The 20,861-nt window shown below is 40.1% G+C and overlaps 2 protein-coding genes across 2 annotated transcripts; both read right to left on the bottom strand.

Annotated features, from left to right (window-relative positions):
* Positions 1-8,123: 8,123 nt before the first annotated feature.
* Positions 8,124-11,011, bottom strand: coa3b (cytochrome C oxidase assembly factor 3b). The gene is made up of 2 exons (XM_031876255.1): positions 10,822-11,011; positions 8,124-8,746 (listed from the first exon to the last, which is right to left on the bottom strand). The coding sequence occupies exons 1-2, from the start codon at positions 10,988-10,990 to the stop codon at positions 8,640-8,642; spliced, it is 276 nt and encodes a 91-aa protein (XP_031732115.1). The 5' UTR covers positions 10,991-11,011; the 3' UTR covers positions 8,124-8,639.
* Positions 11,012-12,752: 1,741 nt separating this feature from the next.
* LOC116399255 (beta-1,4 N-acetylgalactosaminyltransferase 2-like) lies at positions 12,753-18,153 on the bottom strand. Its single transcript, XM_031876263.1, has 8 exons — positions 18,107-18,153; positions 17,179-17,315; positions 15,700-15,813; positions 15,352-15,438; positions 13,942-14,123; positions 13,462-13,605; positions 13,264-13,357; positions 12,753-13,164 (listed from the first exon to the last, which is right to left on the bottom strand). Exons 3-8 carry the CDS (start codon positions 15,788-15,790, stop codon positions 12,968-12,970), a joined length of 795 nt encoding a protein of 264 aa, XP_031732123.1. The 5' UTR covers positions 15,791-15,813; positions 17,179-17,315; positions 18,107-18,153; the 3' UTR covers positions 12,753-12,967.
* Between the last annotated feature and the right edge of the window lie 2,708 nt (positions 18,154-20,861).

Here is a 20,861-nt window from a genome sequence, read left to right as displayed (position 1 = left end):
CGCTACTGCATTTGAGTATATATTTTCCAGCCAAATGAAATAGTTTACAGCATATCCTACCTTTGTTTCATTATAATGCATGTAGCACTTGACTTCTTTCATGACAGTGCTCATATAAAGGCAATACAATAGTCCGTGAATATGTGATATGAGTTTACAGTTAAATAAGTTTTGCCGGTTACACTCGTTGTCTTCTTGCTACTTCACAGGACATTTTGTTTGAAGGCAAAGAATATCGGAAAATAATGAATGCTCGGAGCTCGCGTGACAAAGCTTTGCCCGTGAATTGTACTTTCAGGATGTCCCTGTGTTACCACAACTTAACCAGTGGTCGCCCCTTCCTGAGCATTTACATGAAATGGCAGCACTTCTTTGAAGCAGCACAAAGCTCCCCCTCCCCTTCAATATTTACAGGAAAAACCAGCAGTTCTCTTAATAGTGCAGGGCTGCAAGACATTGCGAGGCAAGTTGATTTGAATATGACATACTATAAACAAAGACAATTCAAAGTGCCTTTCAAAATGTATTAACCACATTAACCAGAAAATACATCAATAGAAATGAAAAGAAATGAATGTAAGAGAGACTTACAAGACAGTACATCTTTAGGTTCTTTAGTGCTTGAGTACTTAAGGTTTCAGCGATTCAACATATTCACACAGAGGACATATGGCTCTGACATTGTGCTCAGGGTGGGAAGGAATCTCCATGAAACTAGTCAAACTGCTGTATAACTATGGCGAACTGGAGCAAACAAGTGTTGAGATAATGTGCAGATAATACTTTGTTAAACTATTCCTTGTTGTTAGACCTCCGAACCATCTGTGGGGAAAGAGCTGTATCCATTCAGCTGAATTATTATTAGTGTCTGTTCAATAAATATATTTTTGATATTTTAAGAGTTTTCTCATCTCGGTTATTTCTCACAGGGAGGTTAAAAAAAAATGTTCCACCACAAATGTCGACGAGGATGGGATCGGACGAGTAATCACGACTCCGTTAGACGACAGAAGTGCGCAAACAATAGTTGATTCCTCCCTGAAGGTGAGAGGCTGTCGTCAGATGGGGTTTGATATTGTCGTACCAATCCTGGAACTGGAAAAAGAATCCCACCTGGTGAGAAATTATTTTGTGATGGAACAGACATTTTGAAGTGGTAAACCGGTATTCTTACACATTAGGGGGCTGGACAGTAGAGTCCAGGTTAACTTGTAGTTTTTAGAGGTGATTTGGTGTATCCTTTCAAGTCTTGATTGAACCAGATTGTTTTGAATATACCATAAACAACGAACTAGAGAAAATGGGTAAAAGTCAAAGTAAGTCTGAGCCTAAGCAGCCTGATGCCAAGGTCTTACCTCCAATAATAAAATGCATGTGGGACAAAGATAATCAGACTGCCAGACAATTAGAAGAATGGATAAAATTGGGGTTCCCTGAAAAAGGCAGTTTTAGCCTACGACAAAAAAATGGATCAACTCAAACCGTGTTTGGAGCAGAGAGAGAAAGGCGCAGCAGAAAAATGTCCAAGAGAGAATGAAAGAAAAAAATGTAAACCGTTTAAAGTAGACTGGAAAGCATATAGTATGTAGAGAGAAAGCACAAGTAAGAAAAAGAAAGAGAATATAGGAAATGAATGTCAGAAAGACACAAGAAAGAAACAGGGAACAATAAGACAGATACAACTGATAAAAAAGGATTTTTGTTTGTTTGTTTTGTTTTATCCGAGGTACATGGTTGAGTTAAGTTTAAATTAAAGTGTTTAAGTGATCATCTTTGAAGATTCATGTGCTTTCAGTGGACTCGTTGTCCCCCTCGGTGTTGCCAGACAAATGAATCCGTCAGTAACTGTCACGACTTCCCCTTCATATTAGTTTGTTTTCATCCTGTCTGCTTATTTTACTAACTCTCCTGTCATTTCAGATCCTACCATTCACACCCAATCAGCTCTCATTCCCCTCACCTGGTCCTCTACACCCATCTCACCTGCAGCCCATTCCCTCATTAGCCCTCACTATTTAGGTCCCCTCACTTGCACTTGTTAGCTTCCAGATTGTCTGGTATGTCTCTGCCAAGCTCTCCAGTGTTATATATATATATATATATATATATATCGTACTATTCTGATCTGCCTGTTCCGACCCTGTCTGCCTGGTTTCTCGACTTTGGATTTTTGCCTGCCCCTTGTTGGATTTGTTTGCCCTTTGGACTGACCTCCCGGTGTTGACCCTGCCTTTACCAAGTAAAGAAATCTATACCTGAATCTTGTCTCAGAGTTGTGCTTTTGGGTTCTAGCATCTGTAATCCTTACAGTAACAGGAACTATGGTGTCGTGTATTTCCTGGAGGGAGTGATGGGAGCGTTACTACTGTTAATTTGTCTATCGTGATGTTTTCATGATATGGCTAATATTGTTCCCTCTGATGTGAATCATATTTGAATGGCCCGTGCTCTTTACTGTGTGGTGGAATGCATGTTTTGCAGGATTGATTTTGATTATATTATATGTATTGTCCGTTAATGACGCAGCATACCGCCATGCGCGTATTCATGTATCTGCACTCTGCAGTTAGTGTATTTGTAAGTGTTGAGCTTCATTTTTAAAGGAAGAATATAATAAGCCGTAGCTGTGGCGTCATAATGAGGTTATTAGGAGATAGTTCAACTGTAGTAGGACAGCACTGAAGGCGCAGGTATAAAATACACGGCCCGCCACTGACTTATACTAATGAAGACATAGTTATCATCACTGTACTAATAAAGACAGTTATCATCGTCAGAGTAGAGTTGTTTTCTCTATGTAGCCTGTTACCCGTAAAACAAACTGCATTGAGTATTTGTTTTGTGTTCTGTGTCCTGTTTATAAGCGCAGGACCAATTTCTAGCAGGACAATGCGTTTGTTTTATTAATTATTTGCTTCTGTATGTTGAAATTCTGAAAGTGTTTCGTCTCTCCAGCTCTCTCTGACTTTAATTGTATCCATATTAAAAGTTATTGAAGATGACGGCTCTGAAAGACAAATCTTTCTAATTCATGAAGAAAGTTATTTGTGGTCTTTTTGTTGTTCAGACCTACAATGAACATATTTAAACCAGATGGTGAATCAGGAAATGAATCAAATATAAAACTAGAGTTTAATCTGTGATCTGTCTTCACTCTGGTTTTCCTTAGAGCAGAAAGAAGGGCTTTAGGACAGCCGTGAATATGGTGGTGTAGAACAACGTTCAAGCCCAGCTAGATGAGTGAAGAAATGACAAGTAAGAGACTTGGGATGTACCTTTTATATTTTGATGAACAAGAGGATTCCGTCTGAATACAATGCTCACATGTCACACGTGGGTTGAGTTGCTGGTTGCCTTCTATCATCCCTCCTCTCCACGCTGGCTGTAATGGTTGCTAAAGTGGATCACCTGCTGGTTTATCATCATCTCCTCATGTTACTGACAATGTCAGACAAGGTGGCTACTAAAAGGGAGATTAGCGACACTAACATCAAGCAGTAGTCTGTGTACGATGTGTACTTATCATGCGACAACCTCCGGTTCTGCCGAGTGAAGCCAATGCGGAAGTGTCTTAACTTGCATTCTCTCTACTGACCAGCAGGGGACAACTCCTCCGGTTGCAAAAATAAATCAGATTGTAAGAAATCAATAAGAAAATTACACTACTTCTCACTTGATTTATTACCAAGAAAAAACAAAACAATCCAAGAAGGCGAAGGCAAAATTGCGAAACTCGAGGCTTTAAAACAAGTCCACAAACCAATAGGTAACGTCGCAATGACTACGTCCACTTCTTATATACATGTACCATGTTTCTCAAAAACATAACTACATGACCAGTTTTCTAGTGTTCGGTTCATTTTGACCTTCAAGTTTCTAAAGTTATATTATGCTACTTCTACTCTGTTGCAACAGACGAAGCTGCAATCATTTGTTGGAAACTAATTATTTCACCTTAATTCTGCAAATGAAACATGATTCCAGTCAAGACTTTTCCAGTTTTTTAAATTATAAAATAAAGCCATATAATCATTTGCTAGTGTACTAGCAACTGTATGATACACACCCCCCCCCCCCCCCCCAAAAAAAAGAAAGGGAACTTTGATGGAAATGTCCTATATAGTTCTGTGAAAGTTTTACGCAGTAATTTGGTATGTTAAGAGGCTGAAATTGCAGATTTTGCAGATGCATTCTGAAAACTTCAAAAGTAGTTATACTATAATCACAACAGATGCCTGTTTTATTTGATCTTACATTGATTATGTTATCTGTACAGTGGTGGAAAAAACTATTCAATATTACCGAGTGAGTCCTATGATACTGAAATTAAGAAACATTGAGGAAAGAAGTTTGTCTTTAAAGTATTTATTCTCTGTGCAGAGAAGGTTCAATCGTCATACAGAATGCAATGCGGTCTGAAGGAGGAAGAACCTAGAGTGTTGGTTGTGTACAACTTATAAAGGCCTTGAGCACATGGTGGGATAGGAGGAGTTCATCACTTGGACATGTGGACAACAGTGATCATTCACTGACCAACCATTGAATGGTTAATCACTGATTGGTCCACTGATTGCATCCCCATTCAGCCCCCTATCTAAGTTGACAGTATCATGCCCCTGATTAAGACACACCTAATATTACTCAACCTGAGAGGACCCCTACTGACCATGTCTGACATGTATTAACTTTGTTAATACAAAAAGGGCCAAAACACTGAGTGGTCAGACAATAAAAACAGATAGATAAGTCACAGTGGAAATTAGCCATCACAATCCCCCCTTTTGATCACATCATTGATCAATCATAAGTATATACAGCAGACTAGTATCCATTTGGCAAGGCACATGTGCAGACACATAGGATTCATGCAAAATGCAAATGAAATGGGGACCACAATCTGGACCAACATCACTCTAGGTTGTTGGTATTAGGGAAGGATGACGTAGTGGTGGTTGAGTCTGTCGTCGGTGCAATCTGAGTAGCAATAGTTGAGTGACTTGCTTGGATCCAGGCCGCTCGTTCTGCCATCTTTACAGCCGTGTGGGTGGTGAGGAGAATATAGAACAGTCCTTTCCAACGCTTAGCTTGCCAGTGATTTCTCCTGAAGTCCTTTACCACAATGCAGTCTCCTGGTTGGAGGGAGTGGAGTGGTTTGGAGGCAGAAGGGGGTAAGGCAGACAATTTATGCAACATTGTCAGCGTGATCCCAGTTGGTTTGTTCCTGTCTGGCATTGCCTTGACAGGCTGCTCGAACCTTGGCATAGTTGGCTGGGCCCAATTTCTTCATGAGGAGGCGTCTGAGTTCTTCAGTGGGACTAAACTCGCGGCAGAATACAATCACCAAACTTTGACCCCGATATTTGGGGTTCTGGCAGTAGTGCCAGGGTGTCGATCATGTCTCTGTCAGTCCAGGGTCTATGGACCATCATTGCTCCATTCGGACCTGCTACTTGGACCATCGGGAATGAGAGTTCAAGTTTTTCCTGGTCGTAATCTGTTCTTGGTCCTCGTCCACTTCTGGTGTCATATGTGGTGGTAGTAATATAAGACACATTGGTAATATTTGTAACAATTTACGAATAATATTTTGTATCAATCCATATGTAAAACATATGTAAGAACAATCTTTAAAGTTTAAAAGTAGGGAAGGGTCCATACGACAAGGAATCTACTTTGTTCTCAGTAATAAAAAAGAGTAGGAAATTGTTGCCCTGTATCATCAACCGTAGATCAAAGATGTGTTGGGTGCTCTTGGAAAATGGGGGGAAAAAAACAGGATGAAAAAATGCAATCCAGGAACTCCAAAATAAAAGAAATAATAACAAGGAAGGAAATATAAAGCTACTACAAGGAAATTGTATTTGATTTTGGCGGTCCCTGTGGACAAAAGTGGTAGTGCTTTCAAGCACCAGAGTCCCTTTAGAAACCCTCTCATTTTACTGCAGCAGGGTCTGACAGTCTGCCTCGCTCAGTCCTGGTTCTGGTCCTTCCGTGCCTCCCTTCCCTCCTAGCTCCTAATTATTTTCCAACCCTGAATCTATGCTAAAATTTAACATTAAAATTTTGTCTAGTTTTAGTAGTTTTGCTAATATTTCTATCAGTTATGGTAGCATTGTACTCACCAAAGTGACTGTTTGGGTAATAATTTTACATTTTGCCTTTTATTTTTATACTCAATTCCCGAGTTGTAATAAACATGAGTATCCTTTAAAGTGCCAGTGTGTAGCTTTTCTGTAGCATATCTATAAGCAGAAATGGAATATAATATCCATAACTATGTTTTTATAACTATGAAACTTAAATGAGCCCTTCAGATCTACATCTTCATGGAGTCCGCTGTGTTACACGGCGCTACCACAGTTTTGCACCTGTAGGTTCACGTTACCACAGACTTGAAAGGGGAGGAGTAAGTTAGTTGCAATATGCCAGTGGTTCTCAACTGGTCTGGCTGCGGGACCCACCATCACCCCTTAATGACAAGCCGTGACTTCTCAAATGTTTTTAATGAAAAGATGGTGCAGTTTGAACCTGAGCTGAAAATGTCCTCTGCAGTCGTAGTGTAGGGAGCTCTCTTGTGCAGAGAAATTGTTCCTGTAAGTCCCCGTCCCACACGTGTTTCACGTAAACGAGTAAAACTGCTTTGTTTGTTATGTCTGTAGATTGGACCATTTGTAATGCAAAATGACCACTTACCTAAATTCGAGCTGTGGTCTGTTGTTTGATGTCATCCGACATGTCTTCAATTCGCCTAGTGTCATTTGACAGAGGTATAGTTTTCAGTTTATCCTCTGCTGATATTAGCATTACAAGGCATTAACACCAAATATTGTTAAGGAGTGTGAATAGACGGCACTCCGCTGCATAAAAAATCGCCTTCAAAATAAAAGCACAGGAAAATAGTTTTTTTTTGGGGGGGGGGGGGTCCCAGGCAAAGACCCACTGAAAACGGGTCCGCGACCCACCAGTTGATAGTCACTGCAATATGCAACCACGCCGCTAGATGCTGCCAAATCCAAAACACTGTCCCTCTAAGATTTGGATGCTCCTGTCAAGGAGAGGTACGCTCTCAGCCCTCTATGAGCCATACTTGACTATACTATGATTTTTTATATATTTTTTCGACATACTTAAATATGATTTTTTTTATTTACACACTATGTGAATTTTTTGACATACGCTCTGACTTTTTATGACTTTTTTCACATCAAAAATACTTCTTTCGACATGACTGACTTTTTAAAATTAAATTGAGTTATCAATCTAAATAATTATATATCTTAATTATGTTAATTTGCGTCAAATTGCCTTTATTATATTGTTTTCACATGAGGTTACATTTGGGCTACCCGAGTAGGATGTGAAAATATGCCAGGGCTTCCACACCCCCCCCCCCGCTCTGTTTCTCTCATTTGTAATATCGCCCTGCTGGTCTCGGTTGTATTTTTCAGATGACCTTCGGGATCCTGAAGAATGTCTCCAGCACACCTCTGTCCCAACGGAAAGGAAACCCTTTGTGCTGGACACGCGGCTGGCTCTCTGGGTCAATCATCATAGCAGCATGATTACATTTCTGTTGGCGTCACAGGGAAATATATAATCTTGAGTAGCCTCTCTCTGGCTGAATATCCGAATCGGGCTGTAAAAAATACTCGTCAACATCTGCATTCATAATTTGGGATTCCATTTTCGAGAAAACAATGTTTTGCAGCTGCATTGCGCCCCACAGCTGCCAACGCTGAAGTAGCACGCTGTAGTTCGACCTCTAGCGACGTCACTGGATGCAGGAAGATGCTCCCCACAGAGATCATCAGCAAGAGCTGCAGCTTCTTCACACTATATCCCTAACCCACAGAGATAAGGAGGAAAGTTTTCCCTTTAATGGATTAGATATCAATTTGCTCAATTGAGAAATGATGGATATATAAGATTTGTAAAAGGTGTTTGTACCACGTACATGCTGCATTCTTTTCTGATTTGAGAGATGACGATAAATTGTAAGATTTGTGAATAGTTTGGTGCAAAGTTTAGACAAGTTCAACCTTTTTGCACGTTCTCCTGAGCAGCTGTGCACTTACTATATGAATTCAAGGTTATTTTTTTCATTTGAAATAATTGAAAATGTATCAAATGAACAATCACTTTATTTTCCCCTTATAATTAATGACAAACAATTCTTTAAAGAAATGTCAGAAAATATGAGGAATGTATTTAGAAATTATGGATCTGCAAAATTATTTTTCTCCCTGTTTTCGAGGCAACACTTTATTCAGAGTAAGTTTATATTAATGCAGAAAATAATTCAACAATTTCAACAATAGTTTTGTTTGTATTTCAAAACAGAAAAGGAACAAAGAAAACATTTGTAATGTCCTTATATGAATTTGTGATGAAGAGTGGCCCATTTTCAACCGGCTTGGTATCGTTGCGATATGGATGCTATTGGCAAAGGAACCTTTCACTGCTTCCCTGCGTGTTACCGGCGACAGACCAGGTTGAAAATGTGCAAGGTTTCACCCTTCAGTACGAGAAGCTCAGCGGACATGACTCATTACAGCCGGTGTGATGTCACCACGCGCTCTACGGAGGACACGCATAAGGGCCCGGGGAGCAGTGTGGGTCCAGGCTCGTGGTCAGCCTCATCAGGAGTTGGCGCTGGTTCTTGGCCCTCTGATGTGGTTGATCTTGACTTCCTCGTCCAGCTCCTCCACGATTCTCTCCTGTTTGACGGACAGGATGGTGTAGCTAACTGGACGTTCATAGGTCAAAGAAAAGCTCTTTTTAAATTAAAAAAAAAAAAAAACAGCCGTGCACCTTGTTGTTTACCTTATTGGGTGTGTAGATGTTAATTGTTAAAATTGTATTCATTGAATTATTATTGGACTTGACACTGAGACCTTTGGGGAATAAAAAGAAAACCTTACGCTGCATGGCTAATCATCCTGCAGGGCCGATACTCGTCACATTTGATAAGCGGCCTCGGTAGCAAGCGTTCAGGGGAACCGACGGTTACACATGCGGTTTAACTCGCAGATTAAATACATGAAGTAGTGCTCGTAAGTTAAGAGAGACGGTGAACAAATTCAGCTCTTGCTCTCTAGAGGATCCAAATATCTTTCAGAACAAAAACGAGGGTAAAATAATTTGACATATTAACTTTACTTACACGTATTTTCTTTATTATCTTAATTATAAAAAAGGGATCATAAATAAAGTTATGTTTCCTGACAAATTGCATTCTAAATTCTCTTTTGGAACAATATGACTTGATATTGGCCTTCATGAAGCAGTTATTTCGTCTTGGTTTGAATGTCTGGTGACTTTCTGTGTTTCTTATCAACAAATCCCATGAAAACACCAAAACCCTTCGACTGACTTGACTTTACTGACAAGTGTTGTGCCTGACGTATGTCCTTCCTCTGTGCCAGGAAGCTCCACTGTCATCCCAAAAACTATTAAAAACTGATCGATGACGGTTGAGCTGGCTGACATGTCGCTTCATTACCATGAATGAACACACACACACACACAGTGTAGTATTCTGACTCAATCACGCATACACAGTCTGCTCCACAGATGCTCACTAGAGCAACAAATGTGGATTAATCCCCAGCTGAAAAAAGTTTATCATCAACAAGTGCACTATGTATTCCTGTTTGAGCAACGAACAGGACTGTACGTCTTCAGGGAATGAACAGAGTCGGAAAGCATCCAGGTTCAGACGAACACGTGGTTGGTTTTGGTCATTTCATGGAATCTGTTGACGGTAAGAAAAAGCAAGAGGTCGACCGATTTGGGTTTTTTAAGTTCCGATGCAGATATTTAGAGAGCAGAACGACGATATATAATTGACAAATTTCCCCTTGGGGATGAATAAAGTATATTTCTATTCTATTCTAATGCAAATATCATGGTTTTTTGTTTGTTTTTTTGCATTTGATAAAATACAACAATTTAAGATATTCTAAAGAATTGCTGTATTTAAATGCACATTTATTAAACAGTTTTCTGCATTCTCTCGGTCATTGTTGTCTCAAAACGAAAAAATCAACAAAATAAATGTCTACAGGTATTCAAAATCTTTAACTTTGGGAGAAAACAAATGAATGTAAAACTAAAGTTTTAGTGCATTTAACAGCTTTTTTTTTCCAGCAGAAATTTTGAAATCTTACATAAATGAAATTAATAAATAAACTGATAGTTTCTGGCTTTGTTCCACAGCATCTGCTTTATTAAATCGGCCCACCACCAGAAAAAAATATTATTTTAAACTATAGAGGACCTGACAACTGCTTCTACAAAAGGAAGATATCAATGTCAGTTGTTCATATTAAGGTTAAACATGAACAGATAAACATTATTCCAATAACGATTCAACTAAGTGGTGGTTTTTACAGCATTTTACACATTATTGAAGATCAGATTCTCCGTGCTACACATATTAATATCGCCATTGTCAATACTTTGGCACCCTCTGGTGACAAACGGGTTTTAATGAAAACAAATGTAATGTTTGAATTGACTGAATTTTTAAAATAATAATTTAAAAAAAGTTAATCATTTATTAGATTTGGTTCCAAAGGAAAAAAAAATAAATTTTCAGTTTGATGAGATCTTCACGGAAATCGAGTAAATTAATTTAACTGTTTTGAGAAGACTTCATGAGTATGACACTACTTCACAGCTCACATTTCATTGTAGATTTTAACCTTTTCTTTTTCTTTTATTATATCCTTGGAGCAACTGAATGAAGGACGAAGCGTATCGTATGTTTTGTGTAATAGCTTCTGACATCCATCTGACCAGGACACCAGTGAAGGATACACAAGCCGACCACAAACGCCCCGATCGCGAGGCCGGTCAGCAGGTTCCGGCCGCGGAGCCGCGCTGCGTTCTTCTTCCAGTAGTCGAGATCCTGTCGGCGCTGGAAGAGCTGCTGCTCCGCCGCTGTCAGTGCAGGTTTCGCGGATGCTTCAGCTCCCTTCTCCGCCATGACTTGTTTGGATAATCAGCTGCTAGGAAGTTGCATGAACCGGAAGCATTCCTCTATAAAGAAACGCGCATACCGCCACCTACTGCATCGGAGAATGGTTGCGTTGACTGATCCGATGGTAAATACACATTCATTTGAAAAAATGTCCGACTACCAGCTCATTTTCCGCCCAGCCTTTATTGATCTGTTTGATGTTTAAGCAGTGGCGGCTGGTGGAACATTTTCTAGGTAGGGCCATCCTATCAATTTCAGCAAACATCCCAGTATGATTTAATGCAGAAAAAATAAAGTATCAAACACACATTACTACTTTGCAGTTAAATATTTAACATTTATTCCAACACGAAAAAAAGCAGTAAATAACACTTATATAATATAATAGAACATGTTTATTTATTGAGATGCCCCTATGGACCTTGTTATAGGAGGTAAAGATCAGGAGAAATAAACATGAAGTGTAATTATGAATACTGATGTTAAATTAAGCTATGATGAGTTTTCACTGTTAATTTACCATCTCAATTACATGTTGATGCCTCCATGACCAAGTTAAGCAGATGAGACTGAGGACAGCTATGTAGAAGAAAAGATCTTCACTTTGCCTAATATGTAGCTTGACAGAGTTCTCCATGTGTGTCCTGGTGTTCTCATGTGTCCTTACCTCCTCATCCCTCACTCCCTAACTGTCATGCTGGATCTGTCCCCGTTGTTTTAAAAAGCTAAATAAGTTATTAGCATGACGTCATCCAGCTAGCCAAACCTGTCTGGTGTACAGTAGAGAAGCTTCGCATGTACTGCTTCCCTTTCCCGCTAGTCTGCTGTCTGATTGTGAGGTCAGGCTGATCTGATATCAGCTCTTTGGCCTGCAGAATCTCCGCCAAAGTTCTCCTCTCAAACGGGTCTTGGAGGAGTAGTGCTCGCGCTCGCCTGTAGAGACTTCCTGACGAGAACGCGCAGCTAGGGGGGCAAAATCGTTTTGGCCCCACACTGAATCTATTTGAGGGCGCTGATTGGTTAAATTGTATGTCACTCATTTATATCTTTAATCAGCAATTGGCTAAACTGCTTCATAGACCCGCCTCTTTTGGGCCAAAACGATTTTGCCCCCCTAGCTGCGCGTTCTGAGATGTGTCGTGCACACAGGCGGAGAGCACGAGCAGGAAAAGCATATATTTTGCGCAGATATATTTTACTGGGTACATTCCATATAGTTCAAAAACACAAATATTGACAATTTATGATTTTTTCTGTATGGCTCAAGGTGGGGCCATGCCCCATTGCCCTCTATTGACCAGCCGCCACTGTGTTTAAATGATTGCACTCCTATGTTCTCTTTTAAACGTGGTCTGTCAAATGGAAAGCAGTTGTCTTCATGTTACAGTACATTATATGGCTTTAGTACAATACATTTTAGGCTACTGTACACTGCTGAATCGACTGAAAGGGTGTTTATCTTTGGGAATCCTTTGAATGAAAAATCCAAATTTACAGCAACATTTTTATTATCATTTTCCTTTACATATTGTTGGCGATTTACCCTCAGGCTAAAAGCCTACCGTATAATCCGACTCCAAAAGACTACACCTTCAGAAGGACCCCGCGCAGATCGTTTGATTGGAATTACATTCGATGAACAGAAGACGATCTATAAGTATTAACAATTTATTAAGTCAGGCATCAAAAACATGGATCTATGGTTTCACAAAACACAATAATTGATTAAGTATCCCTAGCAACAGACAGAAAGTCAGGGCCACACACACACACACACACACACACACACACACACACACACACACACAGTCCCGAAGTGCATGTATGGATGTGTGTGGCAATGTGTAGCAATAATCAGCATGTAAAAAAGGAAAGGATTCCCTCTCACTTTATCCAACAATAAAAAGGAGAAAGAGAAATATAAAATACATTCATTTGAAGAAGTGCAGGGAAATATGTCACTCAATGTCCTCAAGTGGTCATCTATCCATACTTGATACACTTTAGGTGGTTTTTGAAGAAGTGAAGCTGCAGTTTGAGCTTTGCGTCACTCCCTGGAGGGTGTCTGAACTTTTTGTAGAGAGCCTCGTCCTTGCTGTGGCCTGTTTTGGGCTGATGGCCGATGGACACGTGGTCACACGAGGCAACCATCAAGGAGCCCAGGCCATCCATAAAGAACTCTGGAGTCAGAGACAGACATTCACACTTTTAGAAAACCGCCAACGAAAACTAAAAGAGTGTGGACTTACTGCCCCTTGGACTCCAAACTCTAGACCTACCCGAGTGCGCTACCCTCTGGAGCTTAGGGTCAAATCCCACCCTCTGTACGGCGTGGGTTCGAGCCAGGAAGAAGTTGACCACCCCAGCAGAAATCTGTAGAACACCTGACAGATATAACTATTCTTTCTTTCTTTTTTACTTGAAATAATCAACACAAGCTAACTGACCCCTCAGACACGAGTCCTTTTTATTCTCACCACATCCAGTTCGGGGACCGCCTCCATCACCTCCACCAGCTTCTCTATCTTCGTCTCCTCCGTAAACACAAAGTCATCGTCCACCCACAGGAGGTACTTGGTGGTTACCTGGGAGACAGCCAGATTCCTGCCGGCAAACCAGCCCTGAGGGAGAAAACATGTTATTTTAACGTTCATTTCAGGTGACAAGTTCAATGCAATACAGAGCATTGACAAACAACATCAAATAACCTTTCAATAAAATAGTTGCATTGTCAAAATGAAAAAACATAAAAGGTCATTCTGCCAAAAGTTTAAACCAATAGTTGAATACATCAGAAGATCATGTGCAAATGAATCAAGTGTTTTATTGATGCTTAGATCACCTTCTTCGGTGTAACCTCACAAAAATGTGAGAAAAAAAGTGATGACCAACAATAAATTTAAAAAAAGTGATGACCAACAATAAATGTGTGTGTGTGTGTGTGTGTGTGTGTGTACCTGTGCTGGAGGCATGATGTAATGTCTGATGTGTTCTCCAGTAATGTTCTCCGGTTCAAAGCTGTCATCTGCGATGACGACTTCCATCTTGCTATAGAAACGCCGGATGCTACTCAGCAACACCTTGAGTTGTGTGTAGCGCAGGAACGTCTTGGTGATGACGGTGACTTGAGAGCTGATATCTGACAGAGAAGAGAAGTTAAAGAAAAGAGAAAACGGTAAAACTCAATGAGTCGTCAGCACAGTTGACCATGAACCTGTTGGCGATTTATTGTAGCAGGTTTTCAGCGTAATTGAGGGGACTTATATTTGGGTTTAGAAACAGGACAATTTACTTTGTCACAGTGCCCGTTTCCTTACTTTCAAGCAGTTTGAACTAGAAATGTGCTTTATAAATGAAGTTAATTGAGTAGTTCATTCAAAAGTGTTTGTATCACGAATAAGTAACTTGCATCGTTACAGGAAATGATGCAAGCTGTTACTGATAATAGCACACATGCAAGTACTTAATAAAAACTGGTCCACAGCAGTTTACCCAAAAGCAAGACAGTTAGTTTCATCTTCCGGCATCTTTTGTAGGTTAAGTTTGAAAACTGAATACTAGTAAATATACTAGAGGGCAGCTCTTATGCTCAAAAAGAAAATCATACGGTTCTAGCACAGAGTAGAGAAACAGCACTTTCCTGCCATAAATAATTGAATACTAACTTTATTCTTTTTATTTACATTTCATTGATAGTTGGCATCAATCAGACATTTACAGATGTCTTTTAGACAATGTATATGGTATATACAGATCTTCAGATGATGCCCATTTGAGGTATACACATTAAGAAAAATACAAAGAACAAAAAGAAAAACTACATCACTAGGGAGTGATCTATTCTCTATGAACTTAAAGTCAGGTCTATGGGGTGTTACATATATCCCATTTTTTACAATTTGTAGTTGACAGATGCTGTTATCTTGTCCATTGTAACGTCCATCCATGTATTCAGATTGGACTCTTGTGACAACTATTTCCTGTTAGGAGTCTTTTTATTGGCCACCAGAAGTACATTTATTAAATATTTGTCTCTTTTTGACACATTTTCAGGTAAATATCTAAGATACCTGGTCTTACTTTGTAGGGCTATTTCACCATTAAACATGTTCTGTAGGGCAGTGTGTATCCTGCTCCAATGGTCTTTGATAACAGGGCAATCCCAAAAAATATGGTAATAGTTTGCATTTTGGTTTCCACATCCTCTCCAGCAACAGAAGGGTTTCTCTCCATGTCTGCGAGCCGCTACTCTTTCATTGAAATTTCCATATTGCTGTCCATTCTTCTTCAGATATATTTATTCCTCCCTCCTTCTCCCACTAACTTGAATTTAAATCCCCAGACCACCATGACGAGTGCACACCTACCTGTTCCCACGTCGTACAGGACTGGAAGGAGAGGCTGTTTGATGGTAATGGGAAACACGGCTTCATGGTTGTCAAACTGGAAGGATGCTAAGTACAGAAAAGTTTACTGTAGAAAACAAAGTGGGCTCAAACTAAGCTGCCGGTGAATCTAAGAACAAACAAAATGCAAACATTTTCCACAGTAACTTTACATTAAACACACATTCATGCACACAGATAGCTGTACAAAACATTGAGAACTGCACTTGTTCTTTTCCCATTGCATTTGCTGTATTAGGACTTATGCACATCATTTTGAGCATTTCATTTCTGATTTTGTAGCTCCGCTCCAATTTCCCTGACGCATACCGAGGTCTCCAGTGTGTATATGGTAGACAGTGCTGGTGTAGGACACTGTAGCCAGCAGGTAGTTGAGGGTCACCAGGCTGCTAGACTCCATAATCAGTCTGCTCTCGCCATGACCTGACAGTTAAAAGAATGTCACAATAGTCAAACAACAGCTGTTTAATCATGAACGTCCAACCAACTCTATTTGATGTTGGTTTGAAATGTTTGAGACTACATTAAATTAAGCCATGAAGAATATCAGGTGTTTACATAGGGAACTTTCGCAGTTAGTGACAACTAACGAAGTGCCCTGAAAAGAGACAATTGCACAGAAACAAGTAAAACAACGTCTAGTTTTTATTCATTTTGAAAACAAGTGAAATTACCTCTTGTTTCTAAAAGAAATCCAGGGAATGCTCAGGTTGCATCATTATGAAATGTAACTTAATAAGGCACTAAAACCATCAACGGTGGATGCGATTCTATTCATCCACAACTCTTTGTCAAAAAGTATATCAATTGCTTCTGTACAAAGTTCTAGGTCGAAGAAGGTCCTCAGGAGTGCTCCCTGCACTCAAAAATACCTCAGTCTCATCAGCAGAGAGTCTGCTCTGACCCTTTTTGTAAAGTGCATGTGTATGGTCAGTCCAGTCCAGTTTATTGTTCAAGTGAACACCCAGGTACTTATAAGATCTCACAATCTCAATGTCCATTCCATGGATGTTCACTGGTACCGGAGGAGAGTGTTTACCCCGGCGGAAGTCCACCACCAGCTCTTTGGTTTTACCAAAGTTGATCTGGAGGCGGTACCGCTGGCACAATCCCATAAAGTCCTGGTTCAGTTCCCTGTATTCCCCGGCATCACCGGCAGAAATGAGGCCGACGATTGCAGAGTCGTCAGAGAACTTTTGCAGGTGGCAGTAAGTCATTCAAGTTATTCAGAAATTAGTCATTACCAGTAATTCATTGAACGAAGGTTTACTTGTTATCAATTACAAACGTTGACATTTCTTACCTCTGAGATGGTCTCTTGTACTTTTAGTGTTCATAACTCAACTGATCATGAGCATAGCTTTTGTTAGAGATTAATATGAAGGCTCTATGACAAGTTTGAAAACTTTATATTTTGGAGCTTAGACTCGTCAGCCTTCTCAGGTCTGAAGGTCAAAACAAAACCAATTATGAATTCCTCGACCCAAAACGTCAGTGAAACCATGTACTGTTCAGCATTGCAGGCCAACACATTTTGGAAAGATGATTTACAACATTGCTGATTGGTAGCCATTTTGGATTTGTTGCTCTCACAAAGTCGGCCTGTATTTCTTCGGGGTGGCATGCGGGATAAATTAGTTTTTTACTGAGCAACAAACCTCTGCTTTCAATTATCACAGAGCTGCTTGAGATCGCCCATTTACAACTCAATGGAAATGTCAAATATTGTTAAAAGTAGATAAAGAGGGGGTAGCATGCAAACACACATGGACACAGAGTGGGCTTTACCTCAGTTTTTGTGTAGTGGGAGCCTCTCGGGTTAGCGCTCCAGGATAGTTATGATACATCATAAGATAGAATGTGACCAGGGTGATGATGCTCACAACAGCAGCTATCTTAAACAGTGCTCTGTTAAACACAGCCATCTGAAACGAAAGACGCACACTTTTATGTTTTTATATATCTTATAATTCCTAGACTCATATTGAAGCACCCAGTCCTCCACATTTCATCAAATCTTTCATTCAACATTTGCGTGCAATACTGCTGCAAGACTGAACTGGAATTGGGCCATCACACACACGGACATTTAACACAGAACAAACAGCACTCCCTAAACATCCTGCTGCTATTCTCAATAATTATCTGTTTGCTAACTTCAGAGGGCACAGGTGTGACCAACTAGAATCATTTGATGTAGTTTTAACAAAATTTAAAATTTTTAAGGTTGAATCCTGCGTTGCATGTTTGAGTTATATAAACATACGTCAGGATGTCCACAGATGATTCGCAACGATTACTACATCCTTCTTCAACTCATTATAGAATAACATCCCAAATTGAAGCATATATTCTATGTGTAGACATAATTGTAGTCCTAAATTCAAACAGGGCTGACAACACTGGAGAGCTACTTTACAAAAAGAAAATTGCAATCATTCATAATGAATAGCCAGAGAGTTACATAAAAACAATTCATCCTCACATTTAAGCAACTTATTCATTTAAATCTAATGTTAAAAGATAAATTGATGTAATTTAGAGGAAAAACAAAAAATCTGCTAACACGATAGGATGTACTGGATGTTCATGACCAGTAACTAAGAAACAAAACTTAATGTGTAATCCATCCATTATAAAACAAACAGAATGCCAGGAACAGCTATAAGTATTTAACTTTTTAGCACAAATACTGCATGGAAGAAATAGTGCTCACCATTTGCTCTCACCAGGGTTCCACTCATCCCTTCTCACGCAACATAGATGTGTCACAGTTCTGCCACTACTATCTTGTTTTTCTATCTCTCCCTTCTTCTTATTTGCATTTTATTGGCAGTTGGCAAACCTATCTCTCACTCACCAAATCATCTTATTCAGTGCACCAGCTAGTCACACCCATCTCATCAGCTCATCACTCTCACCTGCTCACTCTGCTGCACCCACTATTTAGGCCCCAGTCACACACACACTCACTGCCAGATCGTTCTCTGCATTCATGCCAGGCCTTCCAGCCAATACCCTCCGCCTGATTTCCCGTTACCGACCCTGCCTGTTTGGACTTATCCACCTTGCCTCTGCCACGGTAATTCACTCAGTCTTCTGTCCCCGACCACGAGATCCTGTCGCTGTTTCCTTGGGATTCTGTCTGCCTGCCCTTGACGGCTTGTCGGTCCACCGTGTGGGATTATCCATCTGTGCTTATCGAAGAATGTTACCTGTTGTGTGTCCAGAGGAAAATAAAGCTTTGATTCCAATTATCCTGTGTGTGTGTGTGTGTGTGTGTGTGTGTGTGTAATCACCTGGCCCTGGTTTTTCCCTCTGCAAACGCCACTCATTTCCACTCACCTGCCGGCAATCAGCTCATCCTGCTCCCAATAAGCTAGGGATGGGTTAAATGCAGAGGACAAATTTCATATTCAAATGCGTTCTCTACAGGCGAGTGCGAGCACTACTCCAAGACCCGTTTGAGAGGAGAACTTTGGCGGAGATTCTGCAAGCCAAAGAGCTGATTCCAGATCAACCTGACCTCACAATCAGACAGCAGACTAGTGGGAAAGGGAAGCAGTACATGCAAAGCTTGCAAAACATGAGAACACCAGGACACACATTCAGAACTCTGTCACGCTACATATTAGGCAAAGTGAAGATCTTTTCTTCTACATAGCTGTCCTCAGTCTCATCTGCTTAACTTGGTCATGGAGGCATCAACATTTAATTGAGATGGTAAATTAACAGTGAAAACTCATCATAGCTTAATTTAACATCAGTATTCATAATTACACTTCATGTTTACTTCTCCTGATCTTTACCTCTTATAACAAGGTCCATAGGGGCATCTCAATAAATACACGTTCTATTATTTTTGACATATATAGATATATACTGTGTATATATCTATATGTGTGTTTTATATTATACTGATTATTATATGACATAATATACTGTATACATATATATATTATACTGAATTGCCTGTGAGTGTGACTAAAATAAGATGTCCTGACATGTTTATCAAAGTGTTATTTACTGCTTTTTTTTCGTGTTGGAATAAATGTTAAATATTTAACTGCAAAGTAGTAATGCGTGTTTGATACTTTCATTTTTTTTGCATTAAATCATACTGGGATGTTTGCTGAAATTGATAGGATGGCCCTACCTAGAAAATTTTCCACCAGCCACCACTGATTATAACTATTTTAACTGCTACTGTGTAAAGGGACATTTTAAGCCTTCAAACGCATTAAAACGTGTTGAAGAAATACAACTGGGGAGGCTCGACTGTCTTCACTGGCGTCCATGAATCGAGAAGGACTTCTTACTGGAACTAAAACGCACGGATGTACTGAACAACCGTGAGATTAAAGTCTTTATTAACAAAGAAAGGAGGATGGACTTTGTCTTTAAATAGTGAACAGCAACTCTGGTAAGTGAACTGCGTTTGTTTTTACATCTGCAGTAGCTTTAAGATGCTTGTTTATATATTATTATTTGTACAACTTGTTTTTATGAAGATGGATTTTTGTTTGGTTTAATATGTGATAGGAAATATTGTTATGTCCGATGTTGCTCTGGGGACATATTTAGTCTGTGCCAGTGTTGCCAACTTTCTTGCTAAATCTGGAAACTTTCCGAGCCCTCTTGGCGACTTTTTTTGTCAAAAGCTACTCGCGACAAATCTAGTGACTTTTTCTGGTGGTGTTGGAGACTTTTCTGGTGTTTTGACTCTGACGTGAAAGCACGTACCGTTCTGCACTGTCGTGAACGAGCAGCGGGTGCTGCCGTGAGCCCCAAAGCACTCACAGGCGGTCAGTCTCACAGCAGCCTCGTGCAGCAGTCCCAGCTGCAGTCAGAGCAGAGAGGAGACGCAGTCTCGGCGTATTCATGTATCTGCACTCTGCAGTTAATGTATTTGTAGGTGTTGAGCTTCATTTTTACACCAAACAAATAATAACCATAGCTGTGGCGTCATAATGAGGACAGCAGTGAAGGCCCAGGTATAAAATGCACGGCCCGCCACTGACTAGTAGTAGTATTGATCACACGTGGGTTGAGTTACTGGTTGCCTTCTATCATCCCTCCTCTCCACGCTGGCTGTAATGGTTGCTAAACGTTCTTCTTTTGTGCAGGACTCTTCACACAATATTTTCTCGTTAAATTGATCAGCGATGCCATATGACAAAGGAAACCCGGTAAGGAGGACTCGTAGACCAGAAATGAGATTGGACAGTCTTCAATCTGCATTGGTTTATTTGCATTAATGTCTGACCTGATAAAAGACATGCACACCTCTTTATACATTTTGTCTGGGTGATGTTGGTGAGTCCCTGCAGCGCCTGGTGTCAGATACGCCTATTTATGTGTAATTAATCATCCCTTTTTTAAGTCTGCAGCTTTTTCCTTTTTTCCCCCCGGCAGACACATCATTGTCTTTAGTTTGATCAGGCACGTACACAAACTTTGTATGTCACCCA

The sequence above is a fragment of the Anarrhichthys ocellatus genome, unplaced genomic scaffold (genome assembly GCF_004355925.1).
Source record: "Anarrhichthys ocellatus isolate YVR2014 unplaced genomic scaffold, GSC_Weel_1.0 scaffold106, whole genome shotgun sequence".
NCBI lineage: Eukaryota > Metazoa > Chordata > Actinopteri > Perciformes > Anarhichadidae > Anarrhichthys > Anarrhichthys ocellatus.
Note: the sequence above shows the minus strand (reverse complement) of the source record. Positions and strands in the feature narration are given on the sequence as shown.